The sequence below is a fragment of the Spodoptera frugiperda genome, chromosome 16 (genome assembly GCF_023101765.2).
Source record: "Spodoptera frugiperda isolate SF20-4 chromosome 16, AGI-APGP_CSIRO_Sfru_2.0, whole genome shotgun sequence".
NCBI classification, from domain to species: Eukaryota; Metazoa; Arthropoda; class Insecta; order Lepidoptera; family Noctuidae; genus Spodoptera; species Spodoptera frugiperda.
Window position 1 is genome coordinate 5896369 of NC_064227.1, and position 24293 is coordinate 5920661.

General features: G+C 38.0%; 3 protein-coding genes across 3 annotated transcripts in view; 2 read left to right on the forward strand and 1 right to left on the reverse strand.

The window, feature by feature from the left end:
- Nucleotides 1-2609: 2609 nt before the first annotated feature.
- On the forward strand, nt 2610-3276 carry LOC126911580 (lebocin-4-like). The gene has a single exon (XM_050699397.1). The coding sequence runs from the start codon at nt 2655-2657 to the stop codon at nt 3138-3140; it is 486 nt and encodes a 161-aa protein (XP_050555354.1). The 5' UTR covers nt 2610-2654; the 3' UTR covers nt 3141-3276.
- Nucleotides 3277-5668: 2392 nt separating this feature from the next.
- Nucleotides 5669-6238, forward strand: LOC118280606 (lebocin-4-like). The gene has a single exon (XM_035600799.2). It carries the CDS (start codon nt 5706-5708, stop codon nt 6198-6200), a length of 495 nt encoding a protein of 164 aa, XP_035456692.2. The 5' UTR covers nt 5669-5705; the 3' UTR covers nt 6201-6238.
- Nucleotides 6239-8189: 1951 nt separating this feature from the next.
- Nucleotides 8190-24293, reverse strand: part of LOC118280605 (plasma membrane calcium-transporting ATPase 2) — a 64230-nt gene continuing 48126 nt past the window's right edge. The window contains exons 23-25 of the mRNA XM_050699533.1: nt 15484-15594; nt 12370-12438; nt 8190-10315 (exon numbers count right to left, since the gene is read on the reverse strand). Of these exons, the coding sequence (XP_050555490.1) occupies nt 10097-10315; nt 12370-12438; nt 15484-15594 (399 nt within the window). The 3' untranslated portion in view covers nt 8190-10096. The remainder of the gene's footprint in view (nt 10316-12369; nt 12439-15483; nt 15595-24293) is intronic.

A 24293-nucleotide genomic window follows, 5' to 3' on the forward strand; every position in this document is an offset into this window, starting at 1 on the left:
GTAGAGATATACTCTTATAGTGGCCGTCAAATCTATATATTACTTTCTGACATTTTTTATTGGATTATCGACTTTACTGTTTTGATATAAAGGTCGAAAATTTAATGCAGGCAAGACAGACTGGAGTTAATATGCTGGTCACAGTATCTACCTACTAATATAAATCGAAAATATATTAAAACCAAGTCATGTAGGACTATTGACATGTATAAACATCACGTCTCATGGAGTAAATCCCCTAATAAATATAAACTGAAAAGTTTATTTAACTTTTCACACATCTTTTGTTTACTTGACTTTAAAATTGTCAGGATTTAACACCTAGACTACCTAGGTACCTGATCCGGAGCTGCGGACAACGTAAAAGGTTACCGGGGCTCCGGCTCAAAGCAGGAGAAGGAACGGGGTGGTTTTTAGTCAGTAAGAGTCTGACACTCCCTCCCGCCTCACCCAAGGCGGGAGAAGTCATTGGATGATTTTCCCCCCTCAAAAAAAAAAAAAAAAAAAAAAGACTACCTAGGTACAAGAACCACTAAGCATCTCACGTTTGTTACCAAAACTAACAACAGTCAAATAAAGTGAATAGGTAGGTATCTACAGATGCCAATAAATAAGCTAGCCCAAACTTAATTGAATTTCAACCTATCCGTCTTGCGTTAAAGTAGAATATTTATTGGAAGAAGTTTTAGTGTTTACCCACCCACTTTCTTACACTAAAACACTAGCTGATTTGAATCGGCATGTCGCGTTCTGCGCGCGATTCAAGAGCCATCAGACCACCACAGATGGGGCCTAGTAGGGCACGACTAATCGCTCGAAAAGCAGTAGTAGGAACGGGGTGGTTTTTAGTAATTAAGAGTGTAACACCCCCTCTCGCCTCACCCTGGCGAGAGAATTCATTGGATGATTTCCCCCCTTAAAAAAAGCTGAACTGAATACCAGATTTTTCTATTTACTCAATTCGAATCTGTTTGTTACCTGGGTGGTTAAGTGGCCGCAGTTTTATTGCCTCTTGCTTACTCAATTCCAGAATGTGTTTCAGTTTTTCGAAAATTCTTTATAGCCTGTTTATATTATAACTTTACACTGAGAGAGACTACTAAATTAATTCCTTCATTTAAATAGAAAAACATAATAATTAATTTAACTATAGTACTGGTAATCCTGGTGGTGCCATTTGACGATTAAAAGTCATGATGTTTTTAATGTCGACAGCAAATTAATTAAATGTTGAAATGAAATCACTAGGTACCAGTGTAACAATTATTATTTTATCAACAGATGCAGTGTACAAGTAAGTATGTCAAGTTAATATTTGTAATGTGTAATCCAATGAGAAGATAAAAATCCCCTTAGGTGAGTAGGTAGATATACCTACATTGAAGAAATCTGGGTCTTAAATGTAGAACGGAGAAGACACATACATACATACATAACCTCACGCCTGTCTCCCATGGGGGTAGGCAGAGACAATAGAATGCCAATTGCTACGAATCTTACATACCTCTTTCGCTTCATCAATAGTCATCAGCCTTTTCATGTATGCTCGTCGGTTAAGGGTACTTTTAATTTAGCCCTTATTTCCTCAGAAGATATCGTGACTTTTTTTCTTTAATAAAACCGTTGCCTCACATTAGGATTTTATCCTGTGTCGTGGGTGCGTTTACAAACATACAAGTTCACATACACATGACACCCAGACCCGAAACAACAATTTGTGGATCACACAAAGAGTTGCTCCGTGCGGGAATCGAACCCGCTACCCAGTTGCTCAGCCACCGCACCAACCGTTCAGTAAACAGTGACTTAAAGTCCTATGTTTCCTAGATAGGGCAGAGGGCATCCACAGAGAAAATATACCGTATTGTACTATACTTAATAGTAAAATCAAACAAATATTGTGAGACTCAAGCACAATTACTAGACAATTGGTCTCGGTTTGGATTTCCCTGTGTGGATTTTCTCGGTTTGGTTTTACCGGGCTTTTATTAATTCTTGGCACACATTATTCTAATAGATACGTGCCCTATTACATGCCACTAACGTAATTGGCTACAAGTATATGTGGTTAGTTTTGTTGCAGGAAGTAGGTAAGTAGGTTTGTTAACCTACATAGTTAATTGCTTATTGAGCGTTGTAGTCGGGGAATTAATGGCTTTGGGTACTAGTAGAAGTGGATTAAACCTAGAAAGCACTCTAGGCAAACACCTCGTAGGCGCCCCTTTTTATTGGTGCCTCCGTCATTTTATGGGCGCCTGCATCTCGTGGCATCGCGGTGTCCTGACGTAACCTGGAATCTTAGGACCTAGGGATAATACGGGTCTGGATACCAGGGCGGAATACTTTGTCTAAGTTAGGTAAACATAAAACCTATCTATCTATAACAATTACCTACATAATATAATATGCAACTATCTATGTACAAACAATAATAAACTGAATGTAAAACAGCACGATCGGACCGCGCTATCAGTTAGTGACACACACAGATGAGGAAATATTTGCAAACAAACAATAATTACCAGGTTCTTCCCAGTTTCCTTATACACATACACAGTGCTAAGTAAGCATCTTAGTTTCCTTAAGAAATCATATAAATATTACACTTTTATTCTACAAGACATCAGTCGAAGAAAGGCGATTGAAGAATCAAGATGGGTAAACTAATTCTTGTACTCTCCGTGCTCGCGGTCTTCTTGATCGCCGAGTCATCGTGTCAGAAGTTTATCAGACCCACATACAGACCCCCACGGCCACGTTACACAGTGGGACCAGTTCGTCCACATTTGAGAATTCGTCGCGACGCTGACGATGAGCCGCTCTGGTTGAACCAGGGAGATGTACCAAAGGCGCCTTCATCAGCCGACCACCCGGTGCTGCCATCTATCATCGACGACGTAAAACTGGACCCTAACAGGAGGACGGCTCGCAGTCTAGGCACTCCCTCACACGTGTCTCACGGGCATGTAGGAGGTAGCAAGAGGACCTCCAGCCGAGACACAGGGCCTACTCATCCAGGGTACAACCGCCGTAATGCTAGATCTGTTAACCGACGATTAAGCCATAGGATCCCCATCCCCACCACGCCACCGTTCAACCCTGGCCCTCCTAAGATGCCTATTTACGCCGTGAACCACTAGGATGAAGTATACCTACTTGGTGAACTTGGTACCTACTAGGTAAATGGTAGGGGTACCTAAGTACTTTTTTATATAAGTTTTTTTAAGTGATGTTTTGTTGCAGTGTACTTACTTTAAATAAATTGTTTTTACTAAATGTTTTGGTTTATTAATACCTACTATATGGTGTCCATGGGCGGCGCTGATCGCTTACCATCATGACTCGTTTGCTCGTTTGCCACCTATTCCATGCCCAGCCAAAAAAACTATTTACCTATAGGTACATTATTTTGCTGTAAACCTGCAATAGATATAGAAAAGCCTGCATTCTGACATGCAATGAAGAGTATCTGTTGAAGTATAACGCAACAGTTAATTCATTAAGTATTAAATATATCAATAGCGTATCGTAATGCATACGTACCAAGATTACAAGTAGATAATAACACATATACCTAGGTAGCTCCTACTTCTCCATAGGAATGTATACTTTGGAACGAGCAGATAGCTTCACTAAAATAAAAACAGTCTGTCTCTTTTTGGGGATAAGTTATGTCTAGTCTTGATTTTATTGATATGTCCTGATTATTAGACAACATTGACAAACGTTGATGGGAAATATCGTGTGAAAACCTGTTTCTAATTATAAGTTTAAAATCGTCAATTCGCCTTGTGCAAATGTGGTAATTAATGCTCACTTTACCTTAATCTTCTCCGTGTGAGAAGAGGCTGTTAGCTGTTGATGATAATGAATTATGATGGCTGTTTATGATGATGAATTATGATGTCTAGTCTTGAAAAACCTAAACCTAAAGATTTTTTATAAGCTGCTACTAGCAGTAGCACCTATCTGTAATAGCTTCATTAGTTGAGTTCAAGTGTGGCTGCAAAGTAAGGAGTCTCGGGGTCGATTCCCGGATTGGTTAAAGAAATCTTGTAATTTTTCGTAAATTCTCAGTAATAGCTAGAAATCTGATTTATTTTACTGGGCGACTCTTGATATCTACCTAGGTACAAAGTCTGTCTAAGTGTCTAACTCTTCGGTAATGAAAACATGACGTAGGTAATATTATATTTAAAGTTCTATTTGGTGAGGATACATCAGTCACATTACCAGAGGTTAATAATAATAAACTTTATTAAAAAGACAACATAAGTCCACAAATGACAATAAGGAGGGGAATAAAATTATAAAATTAAAATTACTAAATAGTACCTACGTAATACTAAACAGGGACTTAGTCCACTGCACTAAATACCACATTAGTGGCGAATTAATGTTCCGGAGCTGCGGACTACCTAGCGGGTTAACCGGGGCTCCGGCTCGAAAAGCAGGAGTAGGAACGGGGTAGTTTTTAGTCGGTAAGAGTCTGATACTCCCTCTCGTCTCGCTCGAGGCGGGAGAAGTCATTGAATGATTTTTCGGCCTCAAAAAAGGGGTACGTAAGTACTTTTAGGTTACACTACTAGCCCACCGGAGCAGAGCGTGGTAGCGGAGCAGAGAAACGAATAAATATTAACCAATAGAATTGCACTAAATCTCCACTCCTCTTTAATGGATAGATTTTGTGCAATACTTATCGCTAGGAAGAAGCATTTGCATCGACACAAACATAAATATGTGTATGGGGTAATTTAGAACAAGTCAAGCCTACCTATCTACTGTACCTACTTCTCGTTATCAAGATAGCCCTATTGTAACGTGGATTTCTAAGCTAGCTCTCCATACGCCTTGGAGGGGTCAGTGACCCTTCAAGGGATCCAAGTCTCACCAAAGCGGTCAATTGGTGATTGTGTGAGTCAGACCACAGGTCAGACGTAGGTAGGTACCTACCTATAGAATAGGTAGTTGTAAATTTATTTGCAATTAAAATAGAAGAAGTGTACGCAAAGTGTGTGCCCTACTTCATAAGGAACGGTAACTATCTCTCCACAATTAAGAAATAATTAAATTACGCCGAGAACGGCTAGACCGATTTGGTAAATTTTGGTCTGGAATAATTTATTTATGAAAGTGCAGGGAAGGCGAGAAAAATATGTCTGAGGCGGTGCGAAGTTTGCCGGGTCAGCTAGTACTTTAATAAGCTTTTCACGGTACTATTGGAAGATGCACAATAATTTACAAACACCATGAAACTGATTAAAAAGTGATTTCCAATAGGTAAACATCCTTATTTGCGTGATGATCACACAAACGAATGATACAATTTTATTATTCCGATCACATTATGATCGACAAATTGTTGTTCCGAGTTTATGTGTATGAGTAGCAATGTGTGATGCAGTACCTATGTGAAATGACATACGATTTATGGACTTTAAGGCAGTTAGTAAGATACTTACATAGTATATAGGTATATATTTACCTTCACAATATTGATAAGTTTTGTAACCACTTAAACATATCGGGCACACAATCGGGTCAAGAGGAAAAATCTTACATTAATAAACAATGAACCGAGAGGTTCTTCCCTCTTTCAAAAGAACAATTTTATCTGAGGGTAAGTACCTCTCGCCTTGAGACGCAATATAAATACGTCTTGAATTAACACAGGCAGTCAGTAAGAGAAAGACTGTGAAAGTAAAATGTCGAAGTTACTACCAGTGTTGGCCGTTCTAGCGGTTTTTATGATCGTTGAATCGACGTGCCAACTGATAATTCGCCCAACTTACCGACCTCCACGGCCACCGAAAAGGCCTATCATGATCAGAGCTCGCCGTGACGCGGGTGATGAACCACTCTGGTTGTATCAAGGAGACGTACCGAAGGCCCCTTCATCAGCCGACCACCCAGTGCTGCCATCTATTATAGACGATGTAAGAATGGAAACTAACAGGAGGACAGCGCGTAGTATGGGGACTTCCTCGCAAGTGTCGCAAGGACACGGACATGGATCACACGGAGGTAGTCATAAGTCCTCCGGCCGGGACACTGGAGCCAATCACCCAGGGTACAATAGGCGTAATGCCAGGTCTCTTCACCTGCCTGACTTTAAGATACCCATCCCAACACTGCCACCTTTCAATCCTCGTCCGAGGTACCCCTGGGATGATAATCCTCGTTTTCCAATTTATGTATGAAGGTTCTAGTTTTGTGTTTGCTTGAATATCCAGAATTTTGATAACGTACAGCAGTATTTTGTTTGTAACTAACTAACTTGAATTTAGGTCATCTCATATTTTTTTTAAATCTCTAAATTTTACTACTACTATATCAAAAATAACACTTATTTTTTGTTTACTGTTATTGCTGCGAATCAATTTCTTTTTTTTTGTATTTTTATTACATACTGTAACGTACTACTACTTTACTTATTGTATCATTGGACCAAAAATTATTGTAAGTGTATTTAGTTATTACTTTTTTATGAGTCTTTAAATAAATTATCGATATAAATTGCATTACTTATGTATTATTTATTTCCTTTAACACTAACCATAAGGATACCTAAATTTACTAAAAAATAATACTCTTACAAGTGACCCAACAACTTGTCATTCATTTTTGTTTCTTGTACCTAATGTATTGTAGAAATTAATATGGTACCAAACATAGTTATTGAATCATATTCATGTAGGTTTTTTTTTTTTTTTTGAGGGGAGTGACTTCTCCCGCCTTGGGCGAGGCGAGAGGGAGTGTCAGACTCTTACATATAAAACCACCCCGTTCCTTCTCCTGCTTTTCGAAAGCCCCGGTAAACCAGGCTAGGTAGTCCGAGAAAGCTCCGGATCAGATATTCATTACTGCCCAGGTAGGAGAGTTGAACCACCTTTCAAAATTGTATTTGGATTTAGTGCGAACGAAACGTCAAAACATTCATTGGTCGCACTCAAGAGGCCAATCATAAGTATGCAACTATTTTGCATCTTAGTGGTGTGGTTCATCAGTGACAATGTAAAACTGTTTCTGTTGCTGCGGAGTATATTTTTTTGTTTTAAGTAGTTTTGTGATTGCTGTCTATTTATTGAGGTACGTATTGTGTGTTGATAAATATTGCCAAACAAATGTAGTTTGACGTGTGCTTAGTGTTTTTTCTCTCGACCAACGGTTTTTGTTTGTCATAAACTAAATTGGGAATTAGTGTGAGCGGGAGAGTTGCACCAGGGTGGTTGCGGGAGACTTGCTCAAAGGTTCATGTCTCCCTGTGCAGGGAAATTATACCTCCTTTATATTTTTGCTGTCTTAATATAATTTATTGTTTTTGCAGTGCCAACTTGTCGATCCTTTTCAATACAAGCCTCCTGAAAATGCTCGCAAACGAAAAAAACTCACAATTTATGGAATTGCAATATGCCATAGATGAAATTTGGAGGCGCTTCTATTCGACAAACTTGAAAAATAAATAGCATTTTTGAAACAATATTACAGTAAAAAACTTGCCAAGTGCGATCGGACTCGCCCATGAAGGGTTCCGTAGTAGCAAGTAGATGCCACAATATAAAAGTTATAAAATAACTTGGTTTTGCATAGTGTTTGTATGAAGACAAAGTTATATTTGCGGTTTTTGAAAATGTTTTATTTCTTAAAAACTAATAATGATATCTCGTTCAAACCAATTTTCGTTGTTGTTTCTATTGAAATTACAGCATATATTGTTTTTTTAGTTTTCTCACTCTCTTATTTTAAAAGTTAGAGGGGGGGGACATGGGGGATTGAAGCCGAAAATGATTTTTATTTTCCACAAAAACAATATGGTTAACTCTCCCCATACCTCGGTCAAGTGTCCCTGTTGGTATGACTCATTTTTCATTTTTTAGTAAAATCAATAAAATGTTACTAGCGCATTTATTAGCAATATAATTAAGCACAAATATACCTACTAAAGTAATTCACATAAGTGTATAATCGATTCTCTAAACCCAATAAACAAATAATATGGTATTTTATATTAAAAGTATTCAACTCTCCCGGACTTCCCCTATCTACGCTCACTAGAAATAAGATATTGAATCCACTGTCTAGTCAGATAAATAATTTCATTTTCGATTTCAAAACTCTCAAATGTTTTTCTCATACAGTGTAAATCTGCAGAGCTAAAAAGGGTGAAAAGTAAAAATAAAACACACGTATAAAAACAATAAAATAGATTTTCATTTATTGTGAGACGAAAAATACAACAATGGGACTTATCACCTAATATGGTTAGTGGCAGACTGTCGTGTCAAACAAATTGATTGTTAGGGAAAGGTTGGCGCGTCTGCACGCACCGCTAAGATATCGACTCCTAATTACATGTCTTTCATTGGGGGACTCGTGGTAACGAATATCAACGAAACAATATATCATATAATACACAAAAAGATACCATAATCTCTCTATTCACTGAAATCATAACTAACATTATTTTATTTAAACATTGTGAAGTTTCAATAGTTTCATTTTTTAACTAATTTTTTTTAAAAAGGCTTTTATTGATTCGAAGCTAATACTTAATTACTTACAAGATTGTTTAATAGTTTTAATAGTTGTCGCGCGTCTCGTCCGTCGGGTGCGGTCGCGTCGCGTCGTGCGGCTACGAACGCGCCTACCAACGAACCTCACAAACCAAACGTAACAACTCTCAAATACCGCTACTATGAAACGTTCTATACAAAATTGAACATTGCCGATTCGCTAGATCGTTTTGATTCATTATTTATACTCATATAATACTATAACAAGTGGCCGGGAGCGGTCGGCTTGCGGTCGGCGAGCGGTCGGCTTGCGGGCGGCGAGCGGTCGCCGCGTTCAACTCGTCACTAACTCGATTAAGTACATGTCTTACGTAATAAGTTGAAAATGCCACGGCTGCGATCCTACGTCGCCTATGTGGAGCGCCTCGCTATTGCTCATAGACAAAGAATTCCGAAATCAATTCGTTACACCGTAGACTATATCTTGTTTAATAAACTTCAAGTATTTATCAATAATCAATAAGTACATTATAATAATTGAATAATTAGTATTTGTTTCATAAGAGACTAGCATTACAAATAAATACCTTCAGCTATACAATTTTAATGTTTATTTCTATTTGAAACATTTTGAAGATGTTCAAAGTGGACTACGTCGGTTTTTACACAAGAATGTTGCTTACGGTTCTTGTATAGAAACTTTTCAGTTTATGCGTCTACGCTTCGAGATATGACTTAAATGTATACTTAGATTTAGGGGAAAAAGGTCGTAAAAACAAAAAAAGTTATTGAAATTTATAACAAACACCTTAACTAATAGTTGAATAATTTAGTTAAGTATATATATTTAGTTAGCGCGGGCGGGGCCGGGCGCGGCGCGTAATATCACTCGGCGTACGTACAAACGATGATCGGCGCTACAAATGAAATAACTTTATACAAAAGATGAGGCCGCGCCGCGTCGCGGCCGCCGCCCGCCACTCTCCCACAACATGTCTTTGACAAAAGCAATACAAAACATTTCATTCCGTGTAAGAGATGACACGATGCTATGCGAAAACTTTATTTTTTTTTTCAAAAAACACACTTCCATTCGCTCATCCTTGCGCTTAAATCTAAAATTAATAATTAGACAATATTTTTTTTATTTGTTCAACAGACGCGCGCATCGCGACGCGCGCGTATAATAATAAAATATTTTCAAAACAATCGAATAATTAAACACACTAGTTAACAATATAACTTATGCTCAAGTACACTGGTGGCTGCGAGACTAGTGCGGGCGCCCGGCTCGACCGGCACCCTCAACCATACGTGTCTAACTCAATATACCAAACTTGTCATCCTCGTTACCTTTAAAAATATGATTTTATACACAATCGTTTTAGCATTATTATTACTCGTATGTATAATAATATAATTAGAGCGATGGCAGCGTAACGGTTCGAGTAACGTGCGCGGGCACGGTCGGTGTCGGGGCGGCGTCCATAATACTGATATTAATCGCTAAATTATTGCATCCATGAGCGGCGCGGCGCGGGCTGGGCGCGGGGCGCGGGCGCGGGCGCGGGGCGCGGGCGGCGCTACACGGCCGTCTCGGTGTGGCTGTGGCTGGACAGCCGCTCCACGTCGATGTCGTGCGGCGCCAGCGTGTCGCGCGCCGCGTCGGCGTACTCGATGCTGGACGAGTGCGAGAACCGCTTCGACAGCGCCGTCTGCTTGCGCAGCGCCTCCGCCAGCGCCGCGTCCGCCAGCGAGCCGCGCGAGTCCAGCCCCTGCCGGAACGCGTTCACCACGCGGATCTGCGCACGCGCCGCGCGGTCAGTGGGTGGCCGCGCGAGGACATGCGCCGCGCCCTGCGGGCCACGAGCGGCCGGCGGCGTGTCCGCCGACTAACACGGGGAACACGAGTGCCAGAGAGTAGCGAGTGGCGCGTTAGTCGGCGGACGCGGCCGCTCAGAGCGCGGCGTATGTCGGCCACGGCAGCGAGTCCCTGCGGCCGGGGGCGGGCGCCGCCGGCGGCAGGGACGACCAGACCATGAATGTACAATGTCAACATATAGAAGCACACCGAACCATAAAAAAGAGGCAAGAAAGCGTTAGGTAATTGAAAATTCCAGTCACAGAATGTATGTAGGTGGTGGCGAGCCATGCCATGCAGTGGGGCTGGGCGGGCGCCGCCGGCTCGCTCGGGACCTCCCTCTGAATACAGACACCCGCGGCCGTCGCGTCGCGTGTCGGAGGACTACCTCGTGGACATGCAGCACTCCTACCTCTCTGTGACTGTATACTCATCACTATGTGAGCTACGCGCGAAAGCTCTATGTTAATGCGGTTGCCCTACTTACACAATACATTGCACATGAACGAAGCAACACATCGCTTTACCCAACAACGTCCTATATCCGAAATTATGTAAGCAAGCTGACACAACCTCACGATCGTCGCCTCCCTTACCAACATGTTACGTAACGTAAAGCGTTGTACTAGCCTATGACAAAGATAGAGGAAAATTTTGTATTTCTAAAAGCTATTTAGATTAAAGATGACCTCGAATGCTTCTAGATTTTGAAATGAAAGCTATTATGACGAATCCCTGGCTTTTTATGGCACTACTATCGTAGGACCCCACGAATTGACGAATTTAAGTGCCGCGGTCACACATTGCGGGCACTTGCAGATTGGTCTATTGTAAAAGTCGGTAGCGAGGTTTACAACAGAGGGACGCAAGTACCGAATGTGTGGACCGGGCGTAAGTGCAGAATGTGAGGCAAAAGATAAAAACAAAACCACTATGCCATGATGTATGGTTGCCAAAATAATATAAAAGCTTTATATTCTACTTAGGGGACTTCTAATCATATAAATCGGTTGACTATTTACAGTTTAGAATTTAGCCAATAGACACCTGTCTACCTATTAATTATTATAATAATTTAATAATCCATTGTTCGAAATTTGTGTTAAATTATTAATTATTATTAATTAGCAAACTATTAACACAGCAATAACACAATGTTAACATCAAGTTAAGATTACATTCATTCATATTTACATTGCATTCAAAGTTAAGGAAATCGACTTCAAGATTTAATTAAATATTTATTTCAAAAAAAGGTGCAATTATATTACAGTTATATAAGTAAAGCTTAGAATTAATATTATAAAAACAAGTTATAATTGAAGTCGATTAATATACAAAACAGTTTCACATTAAATTCGCTCACGAAAATGGTGACAAAACCAATGTGTTTGTTTTTAATCGACACACCCAAATCAGCCCATGGTGGATTACATATATAAGGGTTGTTATATAGTATAATTATTACGGATGAATAACACAGCGCATGCGTCAGGAGACATGCAAATGATCATGCAATGACAGACCGGCGCACTTCGACAGATTATATTCAATATACAGGATGAGTTGTTTACAGGAGATCTTAGGAATTAATGGTAGATTATTCAATATCCAGATCCTTATTTTTTCTGCAGATCTCTGGTTTAACTAACCTGTATACGATGAGGCTAGTGTAGTGTACTCTAGGGGCGAGAGAAAGCAGCAGAGTGCGGGAAAAGCATTCATATAGGAGATATTTGATAAAACGCAGTGTAAAAGCGTATATAAAGGAGTATAAAAAGTGTAATATATAAATGTGGAAGTGCACAGTCAACACTACGACACACAAGCAAGTGGGGAACATATAAGAACGGATAAGTTGTAGGTAGATAGACAGAGTACAGTATTAAAACATTTTGAACATATAAAAAACGAAAAAATGTTAACATAAAAATAGTTAAATAAATAATATAATGTGAGTGAAACAGGCGGTCCTCTCATAAATGTGAATCTTACAGCTTGGTCGGTTGACGTCTTGCTGTAGGGGACGGGTATCAATCGTTCTTGTAACTCGCCACCTATCACCTTCCGTGTGCAATTGGGTATTCATGGAAAAGAAAATAAAAACGAGAACATGAAGTAAAAGGTACGACACAGAGAGGCGCACGCACCGCCGAGTAGCGGCGCGGAAGGAATACATAGATATATACTGCGGTGCTTGGGGTTCGACGCGATTCTACTATACATAATAATATATATCATTGTATTATATAATATATATGTAACTGCACCGTCTAATAAACTGTCTTCTACATATATCTCGAAATGAAACAGGTAGAATCGCGTCCAACGCTTAGCAGTGATATATTATCAACAGAGTGTAATATCAGAAAGTATAGAAGTTCATTAGGGGGACTAGACGAAGCAGTGTGCCTCGCGAAGCGATGAGCAAGATATTAGAAGAAGTATAATATATATAAGATACACAGTAAAGAAAACTAAAAGATATAAGACGCGGGGTATCTCCTATAAAGTACCTTAAGAAGCACATTCATGGGGTGTGCACTTATATACTATATTTTTTATATATTTTTCCATCCAGGGCTCCGTTACATCCAAGTTTTATAAAAAAAAGTATAAAAAAAAACAATTCAACATAAAAAAATAATAACTAATAGAACAAAATACAATATATCATAATAATAATAATGATGGACATTTAACATTGAACACTTATTCTAAGGTCTGGGTTCCGTGGTACTTTGTTTAAAACAAAATTATGTATGTGTGAGTGTGTGTGTGTTCGTGTCGTTGTAAACATTCGGCACTTGTGTGTGTATGTTCAATAGTTACATGCGATCTATTCTATGAAGCACACACATCGTTGGGTCGCCGAAGTCGCTCACATACCAGATATGTACCTAGATATATGTACCGGTATAGGACAATCTAATGAAGCTCTCACTACTATCGTACATAAGCAAGTACATATAATACAGGTGATATTAAACTAAATGATGCCTATACATTTAATTTTCTTGCTATCTGTGATATCCTGGGTTGTCGATTTTAACATGTGTTACTATTTACATTAGATTTAGTTTAGCGTGGCAATTATTTTTAAAGCGGAGCACGTATCTATTCTAGTTAATTGTTTGTCAATGCATATATGTTACATACAAGTGTAAGTACAAATATAAGCCTTAGTATAGTGCGAATAAGAAAAAGATTCGTTTACCTTGTATGCTGTATGTGCATATACGCAGAGACAACGTCTAGTCACTAGTCCATGCCTCGTGAGTCTACTGTACAAGTCACAGCGTGTAAGCGCCAAGCGGATCTAACATCGATCTAGACCGTACGACATAAAGGGCCCATGTTGGCCACAGGCCGCCAACAACAAACATTTGGACCAACATCGACACATCAACGTTCTCAAAACTGCAAGTTTACCTTATTATTGCAGCTCTCCACAATGTGGCAGGTGAAATGAAAGTTACTTTTGGAGTATAGATACTTTATTACTAAAGTTTAAGAGACAAGAAGCGTTAGAAATAACGAATTAACAGTACCAGTTGATAATACCGAGTTAGAAGTAGTAGCGAGACCTCATGCGTTGCTATGGTTGTTTTAATAAATTACGTGAGTCACTATCGCCGTGTTCGTACCTACTACAAGCATAATTATTTAAATTTTTGAAAAAACGTATTTTTATATTTAAATCTAAATTTTTGGTGTACACCAAGACACGATTATTCATCCATAGTTTAAGTATAATAGTTAATTTTGTATACTATCCTCTTCTAAGTCTTAGCATTGATAGCAGGCATGACTTTAGAACTACTTGTGGTGCATTATAGATTAAGTTTCAATACACAAAGGTTTTATTAAATATTTAGTATATACTTAACATATAAACATATATTAAACTTTACCACAAAACATTGGAATGATAATTAAATTTGCTTGAGATACCTTGGTGAAGAAGAAATAAACAAAATTAGAATGAGATGGAAGACTAAAGAATAGTGGACAGTTGTGTAGTGTAGAGAGAAGGTACTTTGGTAGATTTGCACAACGCGGGAACCAACCCAGGTGGTACAAATTACCAAAGCGTACATAGTATAAAAGAAAACATAGATTTCATAGTAAAAAGGTTTCCGATAAGATACATGCAAGATTTAAAAAACAAACTATAATTGTGCCATATAACATTAATGCATACATCTACCGTCTGCTAAACCGATGTTTATGTCTAGGAAAATATGAGCATAGCGTTTGTGTTTTGTAGTTGTGGCCGACACATACAGACGAATCAAATCCGCCAACTACTAGAGATAAAACACAACGAGCTTCTAGAATAAAAAGACACATCATCCAACACTAAAGGTAATAAAATGTCACATCCATATCGCATTCCTTCAATAAATAATAACAATAATAAAATAAAAAATAAACAAGCAAATTTAAATATCATCTTATTATTAAAAACGTTTATAAAAGCACTTGAATAGCACAAATTGTGTATTTTGTTTTTTTTTATTATTTTCAATATTTACTTTTTATAATATATAAAAATGGCACATGAATTTATCCGTATTTTATACTTTTATTTAATTTTTAACACACAACAGTTATTTTTTTTAAACATATTAATTACAAGGAAAGGATGAGATTTAGTTTTTATATATTTACAGAAAAAATTAACACGTTTATATCAATTTAAAATATATCAGAAAGTTTTTAATTATATATACCGGTCATAAAATAATTTGCTCAAAATCTAATATACTCCATGTAAACAGAGGTGCACCATAGTTATCATATAAATCTAATTTAATATATTTTGCGAATCATCTAATGTTTTACTTATATTTTAATAAACAATTCTTAACTATCTACTGCATTTACATTTTTAAGAGATTTCAAAAAGATGACTATTACTCGTTTTAGAAATTTTAGCGAAAAACTTTGTTATTAGTCATTATATTTAGAATATTTCGTTCGATTGTTATGTTTTAGTTTATTAAATGGCAGTAGTTTGAGTCCGTGTGTGTTTACTCGTTAGTTTCACTTTAGTGTCGTTATTATTATTAATTGGGGCATTTAATCATCGCTCTGATGCGATACCGGGCTGAGAGCGGGCAGGGAGCTGCCGCCAGATTGCACGCTGATCCTTCGGTGCTCCGCCAAATAATTATTGACAAATATCCTGCGACCGGCCAATATGTCCGCCTTTTGCTGCAAAACAACATGACGGACGTGTCAGTACGCGCCCGGCACTCTCCTAACTAGCAGACCAGCTGTCGCCGGCGCCGGCGCAGCCGACGTGAGACGCGGAAACTCGCCAGCGGCGTTCCAAAATCAAACGGCATCATGACTAATGTATAGGAACGATCCCGTAGCAATCATCATTTGGCTTTAGAACACCACAACTACTGATAGTGAAGAGTTGTAGCTATAGATAACTATGGAAATATTTGGAAGCAGTCTCTTAGTAAGTGCCTAACTGTAACTAGGATAGGGGCATTCACTAGCTGGGTCGGGGTCGAGGGCATCCAGTAGCAAATACTAAATATATAAACAAAATAATAATATGAAAATATAGTATAAATACCGTGAGGGAACTACTGCTACTCAGAATGATCAAAAAATGGTCCGGTATGTGAGCTACTTCGCGGTACTTTGCATTCGAACTTCAGCGTTCTATCAACGTGTTTGAGGTACAAATAAAATCCAAAAGGTTTTTGTCAAATAAATACTTTTATTATAATGAGTTTTTACTTTCTATAGTGATTTATAGTGCCGGTTAAGTATGTATTAATTAACAATAAAACGTATCGTTACATTAAAACTCAAAAATAAATAAAAGATTACGAAAATCAACTTATTATATAAGTACATACACAACCGAGTTAATGAAAAAAATAAAAGAAAAAATTAAGTGAATAATGTAAGAGCCGTTTTGTTTATTATTTTTATATATATGATGTAAGGTCAGGCGGGGCAAGGGCGCCATACTATTTGCATAGATGATTTCGACGCAAAATATTTTTTTAATGCTGACTTATCAGTGAACTTTTATTAAATTATCAATATTTGGATTGTTGTAGCTGCAAGAAACGTTGGTAATATCCATTCTATCCATATTTTTACATTATTTTCAACGAAATTGGAAAACATGGTTACAGGCGCACTTGCCTCTGGAAACGGGGCAAGTGCGCCTGTATAAAAAAATAACGTTAAAATTTCAAGATACCAGAAATACTGATAATATACTTAATAGAACAAACAAATGAACTCATTACTCTTGGTTTCTTTTTAATTTACTCATTCTATAGGTTACTGCAGCTTCTATACCATATTTGGGGCAAGTGCGCCATAAACTTGTAATCAGGGGTTCTAAACCTTAATTGTGTTTTTTTTTAAGGTAAATAATGCTGATGTATTTAAATAAAAATGTTTGTCTAGAGTAAAAGAAATCTTTATTAAATCAAATCAGACTTATATTTTTATGCATTAAGTAATTCATTCATTTTTTTCGCAAAAAAATGTTAAAATAACGTTTTTATACAGTTTAATTTAAAAAACGTAAAAATTTAATTTCAAAAAGAAATTAAGAAAAAACCGACAAAAAATTCCATCACATCTAGAGATTAAATTCTTAATACGAACTAAAATCATTCTTTTTTCCGAGGCTGTCGTGCGTCGGCTAAGAAAATAACTAAATCATAAAAGTTGACGACTTCTGGCTTGGGGGAAGTGCGCCATATAACTAAAAATTTAGGCGCACTTGCCTCACTTGACTATTTTGAGGTTAAGATTTTAAATTCAATAAAAAAATATTAATTTCACTAGATAGGACTAAAATACAGCCACAGATTTAAAGAAAAACAACAAAATTCTGTACTCACCTTATTGGTTTGCCGCAACACATAAAATTTTTGGGGATTTAAGGAGATAATTAACACGAGCTCATCTCTGGTAACAGGTTTAAATGACACTAAAACTAAAATGGCGGTTACGTCAAGTTATGGTGAACAGAGACATCTGTTATGTTGAAATAGAACTGCATTTGAGTTTGTTGCATTGATGTAAGATGTCGTTAGTTGTATTACATCTGTAGTTTTCGATATTTTTATGGTAGGTGCGCTTACCCCGTTGGCGCGCTTGCCCCGCCTGACCTTATAACACTTAGTTTACTAATTTTGGTGTAATAGTGGAGATAATATTAGTTTATGCGTTGATTTTATTTTCATGAATATATTTTATCTTACGTCTACAGTGTTAACGTTTTGTAAGTAAGTTTTCGTGGTTGTATAACCATTTTTATATTATACGCTCAACTGTTATAACAGTAATAAAAATGAAAAATTCGGATATAAAACCTTTCATTGAGCATCTGATAATATTTAGTTAGTATAATGAAAAATATATATTATCAGAAACTCTAGTTACAAACATCTACTTACATTAACAATCATTAATAAAAAGGAAAAAAAAATACAAATTGTGCAATACTCACAGACATCAGTTTACATGCAAAACACTGTAATATAAGCATGATCACACTGTAAATGCGAAGCAAAAATAATTAAAAAATAATAATAAAAAAAAATCAAAGAAACAACATTTTGTACCAAAATAATATACATTTGCTCCATTAATAATGCTCAGTACTTACAAACTAGATACGGCGGCCATCTTGTCGACAGTGACGTCACAAAATGGCCGCTCGAGGTCTCACCTTTAATGGTGTACGTAACGGCTTATTGAATGATACACAACTGTTTTTCTGGTAAAAGAACAAACACTGGTGAAAAATCTAAATTATTTAAACAAAATAGTAGTTCTTTAGAACAAAACTAATTAGTATACATGTATACTATGTTTATATTATGCTTAGGTTTTGTTTAAGCGTGATTTTAGTATGTGGAACAGTGTATATGATCCAATAAAGCCGTGGAGACCGGAGACGCTGGGCAGCCAAGTGCAGACACCACGGATTCCATGCTCTAATCAACTTATTGTATCAACGTGTACCTACATTATCTGACAATACTTACAATATTACGCTTCCTATGCGTCAGACCTAAACTTACCGTCAACATCTGAAATAGAGCGTATGGGCTAAATGGCCACCCCCACCAGAACAAAGACAGGCGAAAAGAAATGCTATGGAATTTGCTTACAATTTATTTTTCAATGTAAATATTTTTTTTTCTCGTAACATTATCGCAAAAACCAAGTTTTGAAAATTTATAGTACACTTTATTTTATATATTAGAGCTCTTTCGGTTTCTTTTTAAGCGTGAAGTGTCTCATTCATACTAAACTTTAGGCATATACATAAGAATCTATGTAAGATTAATTAATTAATTAACATTAAGTGATTTATTTATAGACAAATTATTCGTCTCATTACCGATATATAACGAAGATAGATCTCAAAGATAGAAAGGGGTTAAAAGTGGTCCCAAAATTTACTATGAAACAAAACACACAAGCTGCCAAGTACCCTCAATATCTCATAGTAATCATAATATTATGTTCTCGTAACAAACTACTTACACAAAAAGCTAAGTAAGTGACGAAGTTTAAAACTTTCAAAAGTTCCATTTATATTTATAAGTAATTATTAATTAAATTTATATTTTTTTTTCGTAAAATTTCGAAGTTCAAGGATTATTAAAAAGTTTACAATTTAAATTGGAGTTTCATCATTTAGTTTCATATAGCTACCTATACAAAATATCACTGCTCCGATATTAATAAAAGACGTTCAGAAGATCACTAAGTTATGTACAAATATGTTCATCTCTAAAATAGCAGTGTTCATTCATAATGATCGGTAGAGGAGTCGTATATATCCTACGTATAAGAAACAGGGGTCCCGACACTAACTTATGCTCACTTGTCAACTATTAAAATATGCAAACATTCTCTATGGAAACGTTAACATCAACAGGTTACAATATATGATTTGACAATGTACAGTTTGCGCGCATGCGCACGGCACACGGCGCGACAACAGGCACGATTCGGTCTAGGAGCCTAACATCGGGCCGCTAACATCGTCTAGTAGTTATTGCTCTATCAACTACCTAGCACTAAAAAAATTTCAACACTTAATAAAAATTCTTAACGTACTAAATTAAGAGTCGATTAATGATTAAAGCGTAAACACGATCGAGACTGAAACGAGATAGGGGCGCGGTGTAGCGATGAGATTACGCGGGAGATTGCGGCGTTAAGTACGATCGACGGCCGGGCCGCCGGAACAAAGGAAAACTCGCAGAGAATAAAAATAAAACGTCTAGAGTGCGTTCTCGTGGTCGGTCGGTTCGGGTCGGGGCGGGCGGCGGGCGGCGAGCTCAGAATATGGTGGTCTCGGTGCGCGGCGCGGCCGGCACGTCGTCCGCGTCGATGTAGGCGATGTCGGGCGGCGGCCCGCGCAGGCGCGAGCGCAGCCCCGCCGCCGAGTGCGCCGACAGCCGCTCCTCCAGGTCCTCCAGCGTGGACTTGAAGGCGCGCACCACGCGCAGCTGCAACAACACGCCGTCAGCCGAGCACGAGCCGAGCCGACCCATCCGCGCTACGCCTCGCCACGCCCCGCCCGCGCGGCGCCGACCACCGATATCAAAGAGTGTGGTGTGGATGTTCTTTGTCTACCCTGACCTAGCCGGTTGTCTGTATTCAGAGTTCGGGGACGTCTGTGGAGGGGACGATGGGACGCTACGTCGTGGCTACGACATGCAACTAGTCGAGAGACCTCGTGGCTAACTATGTACTACCGAAGTGACGATGGCACGATGAGTGAGTCCGGTGCTGGGGAAACGGTGGGCGCCATGCTCACAGCTAAGTAATACAAAACAAAAGAACTAAGGTGCTGCGATAAACTGCTAAAACAAACACGTGGCTAAATGACTGGCTGACTGGAGACAAGAGAGTGACATCACAAAGCGGGACGAGTTGGGACGCGGTCGGGGCGACGTGCGGTAGCTCGTCGCGGAGACAGGGTGCTGACGGGGGCGGCGGACGAGACGGTGCCAGTACGGGAGCACTGGGGGACAGGGCGAGATCTACAGCCAGAAGTCGTGGGTAGATGCATAACAGACGAGAAAACAGAACTATTGAAATGCTAACGGTTACTCGACGACACTCTACTCGCTTTGTATCTACAAATCACACACATCTATTTGCACATTCCATTCCAATTTGTTTCAATCCTCATTTAATTTAGCGTCTGCATGATTAGCAGCATGGGTTCGGTGACCCGCGCGGATTGCTCCTCCAGTAAGGGAGGGTACAAGGTCGAGTGAGTGCGTGCGGTGCGTGCGGGCGAGTGTCGCCGCGTCCAGTGTGTACCGTCAGCGTCCGGGCGGGCAGGCGCGGGCGGCGCGGCCGCCACTACACCTCGGTCTCCAGCACGGGGCGGGGCTGCCAACAACATCTCTCTACGACGCGCGGCTCCACGCCCCATTCGACACCGTCCTACGTGCGCAGCCCTAGCTTTACAACTGCCGCCGGACAGATATGGCACGGTCACGTGCCTCGACGCACTATGACGTCATTTCTCTTTTTGAATGGCGTTGCGACGAGTGTTGCTGACGTCATACTCCGTGTTCATGTTACGATTGTGACGTCATCATCTCACTGGTGGGAATTTGGCCATGCAGTCAGAGGGAGTGCATATTGGTAAGGCAATCGGTTTTATGTGGAACTTGTTTGATTAAACATGAAATATTTTTTCCGTTTTTTGTAACAATATTTTAAACTTTATTTTTACTACAATAAATGTTTTTTATTGTTTTTCTGTTATTTATGTAAATAATCCAAAATTACATTAATTTGTTGCTATACATTTAGTAAGAATTGAACGCAACAAAACAAAAGTGAATTATGAGATGATGAGGTCAAAATGATAATATTAATTAACCAATCAACATTGAATATAAAACATAAATCACGTGTTCCATATCTGTCCTAGCCGCAAGCAGGCCAACACGGAAAACAGACCCTTTATTAAAAGAAAAAAATCAGGAAATAAAACGAAATGGAACAAGTGTATCGTGTATATTGATGCGTGTATGGGCCAGGGAGGCCAGTGTCGCGTGATACGAATATGACCCGGAAGAGTGCCAACGTAGGAGAATTAAAAAAAAAGACAAAAAAATAAAAATAAAAAAAAAAATGTGAGAAAAATAATAGGGTACGAATCGAGGCCTCATCTACCCTGGAGATCGAAGTCTAAGCTACTCCTACACAACGCAGGGAATCACCTAAAAATGCGTGGGTCAGACAAGGGTGCACTATTCCTAAACTCGGGTAACACCTATTTATATCTGCCAACTGGCTTTAAAAAACGTTCTTTTAAACAAAACAATGTACAGTAACTTCTATTTATTTTTTTTCTTTTATGTCAAATTCCATATGCGTTCTATGGTGGTGGCACGCTAGTCCGCATATAATTCTTGTGACAGATACTTAGTCTAAACATCTACCATGCTGACGTGTCGTGTATTTCGTTACACACTTATTTAGGAGCCAAGGAGGAACATATGTGTTTTTTAGTACATTCAGACGAATTTTTATTGTGAAAATATCTTTGCAAACTTTGATAATAAAAGAAATTATGTTTGATTGCAAGATTTGAGTGAAATCTTGATATTTGCACAATCTATAAACGTCGAAAGTTAGAAAGCTACACAATATCACTTTTTGGGTTATATGTATCTTTTTATATATGTAATTTACTGGTTATTTGTTCTCTACGTACATAGTATACTTACCTGCGACGCTGCGTAACATCGCTATATACATTTACAATAATGGACACTACATCAAGCCTAACAAGACTTACGCAAATTAACACAAAGAAGGCAACTTCCAACTGCAAGGCAATGCAAAACTACGGATGATGGATCTCGCCGCCCAGTTTGACGCTTGTACCCACCTGACCGAACACACCCGACATAACACGCCACTACGGGGACAACATACACAAAAATAAAACAAAACCAAACACAAAATAAAAAAAAAAACAAAAAAAAAAAAACATAAAAACACTGACAACAACACAACGGCAAGGGAAGAGATAGGTTCCACCGTAGTCGGTTAGACTGAAGTGTTAGTCGGAGCACACGGGGCATGCTCTCGCTACATGTGTGTTTACTAATATTTTCTCAAAAAAAATCCACTCCACACTCAAATAAAGTCATTCTAACAGCAGTAACTGAACACAACTTGGTACAAAATAATATTAAAATAATACTTTAAAGTGGATAAACAAGTGATCAAGTGAACAAGTCATGTTACTGCTAGTATATTGATATCGGTCACGCTACGCGCATGTTAGTCGGTACGCCGTGCGGGCCTGGCAGTGGCAGGTTCTTTCGAAACGGCGTTCTTAACAGAGCTGGGATGCTTTGGATCAGTAGCGAGGATGTTTCGGGTTGGCGCATCACAAGCAAAAAATACTATTCTTCAAAATAAAAATCAAAAACAGACAAAAATAAAACAAAAAAAAAAAAATAGTCAAAAATAAAAAAATAAAATCAAACAGTCAGTATGACTAGAGTTAAATAAAAGATAGAGTAAGATAGAGATAGTCATATTCATACCGCGATGTGGTTTATGTTGAGTAATATATTTATATACTATCGGGGTAGTCATAGTAACTGTTTGAAGGTATTACGAGGGATAAGTAACATTGTCACAGCCTACTAGAGCATGCCAATGGGTAGTGGAAGAGGGGCGGCAAGTCAACTCAGGTATTAAATATAGAAAAATAAAAGTAAAACGGGTAGCGTCAGACTGTCTCGTTATGCGGTTCATGCATGGCGGTTACTCTCATATCTAGTGGCGTTACGGGATAGCCCCGGTCTCATGACAAGTTAGGAGTATAGAGCAGGAGACAGCAAGGTGATTCTCAAGACTGAAATACAGATAGATAGTAAAAAGTTGCATAAACATATACATAAATGTCATGAAACCAGGTCTGAAGAAGTAAAATGAAATAAAGTCTTGTTGGATAAATAAAAGTCTCTAATGTTTGCAGCATTGTTCGGTTGCCAATTTCGACAAATATTTATTATCATAATTTCTTGAGAAATTGTATGTGTTGAAACAAAATTAGTGACCGAACAATCAGTTAATTTCTACGTTAATCATGGGCCAAAAATAATGATAGCGTATACTACTATTTATTACTTTGTAAAGTGTTTCTCTGTGTAGGTATAAAAATAAATGTCTCGTAAAGAACAGAAGTATAGGAGAATGAAACGAAAAATAATAAAGAGACTTGGAAAACAAGAAAATTAATATAGAAAAAAAAAATAAACGAGAAAGATAAAATAATAAAAATAAAAAAACTAAAAACCAATCAAAATAACGTACAGTTATATTGAAATTCGTTTTCTTTTACGGAGAGAAAATAATTATATTTTTTTGTGTATTATTTAGAAAAAAATATATAATATTTGAATTGAATTAATTGATTATTTGTATCGACTCGTACTGTGACAATTCCCGCTTACTGCACGGACAAATCATAAGATGTGTAATATAAAAATGATTTAACGTATTTCTATATCTATGGTCGAATACTCTAGGTAATATGGATGCATAATATTGAAAAATGGTGGTTATATTCGTTTGTATGCAAAAATAGTAAAAGTATATATAATAAGGACTATAGTATCGTTGACTTAGCGTTAGGATGCCCAAGGTATCCGAAGTGTTGAACTGTTGACCTTTTGCTGTTTATATATTTGTATGTATCGAAGCTGTAAACTTAAAACTTATCCCTCTTTCGTAAGCTCGAACAGCCTGCGATTCCTAATATTTTTTATTTTTGAATTTATTTTTATTTATTATCATTATTGTATAATTACCGTGTCATGTTTACGTCTTATACTTGTGAGTAATTCGGTAAATAT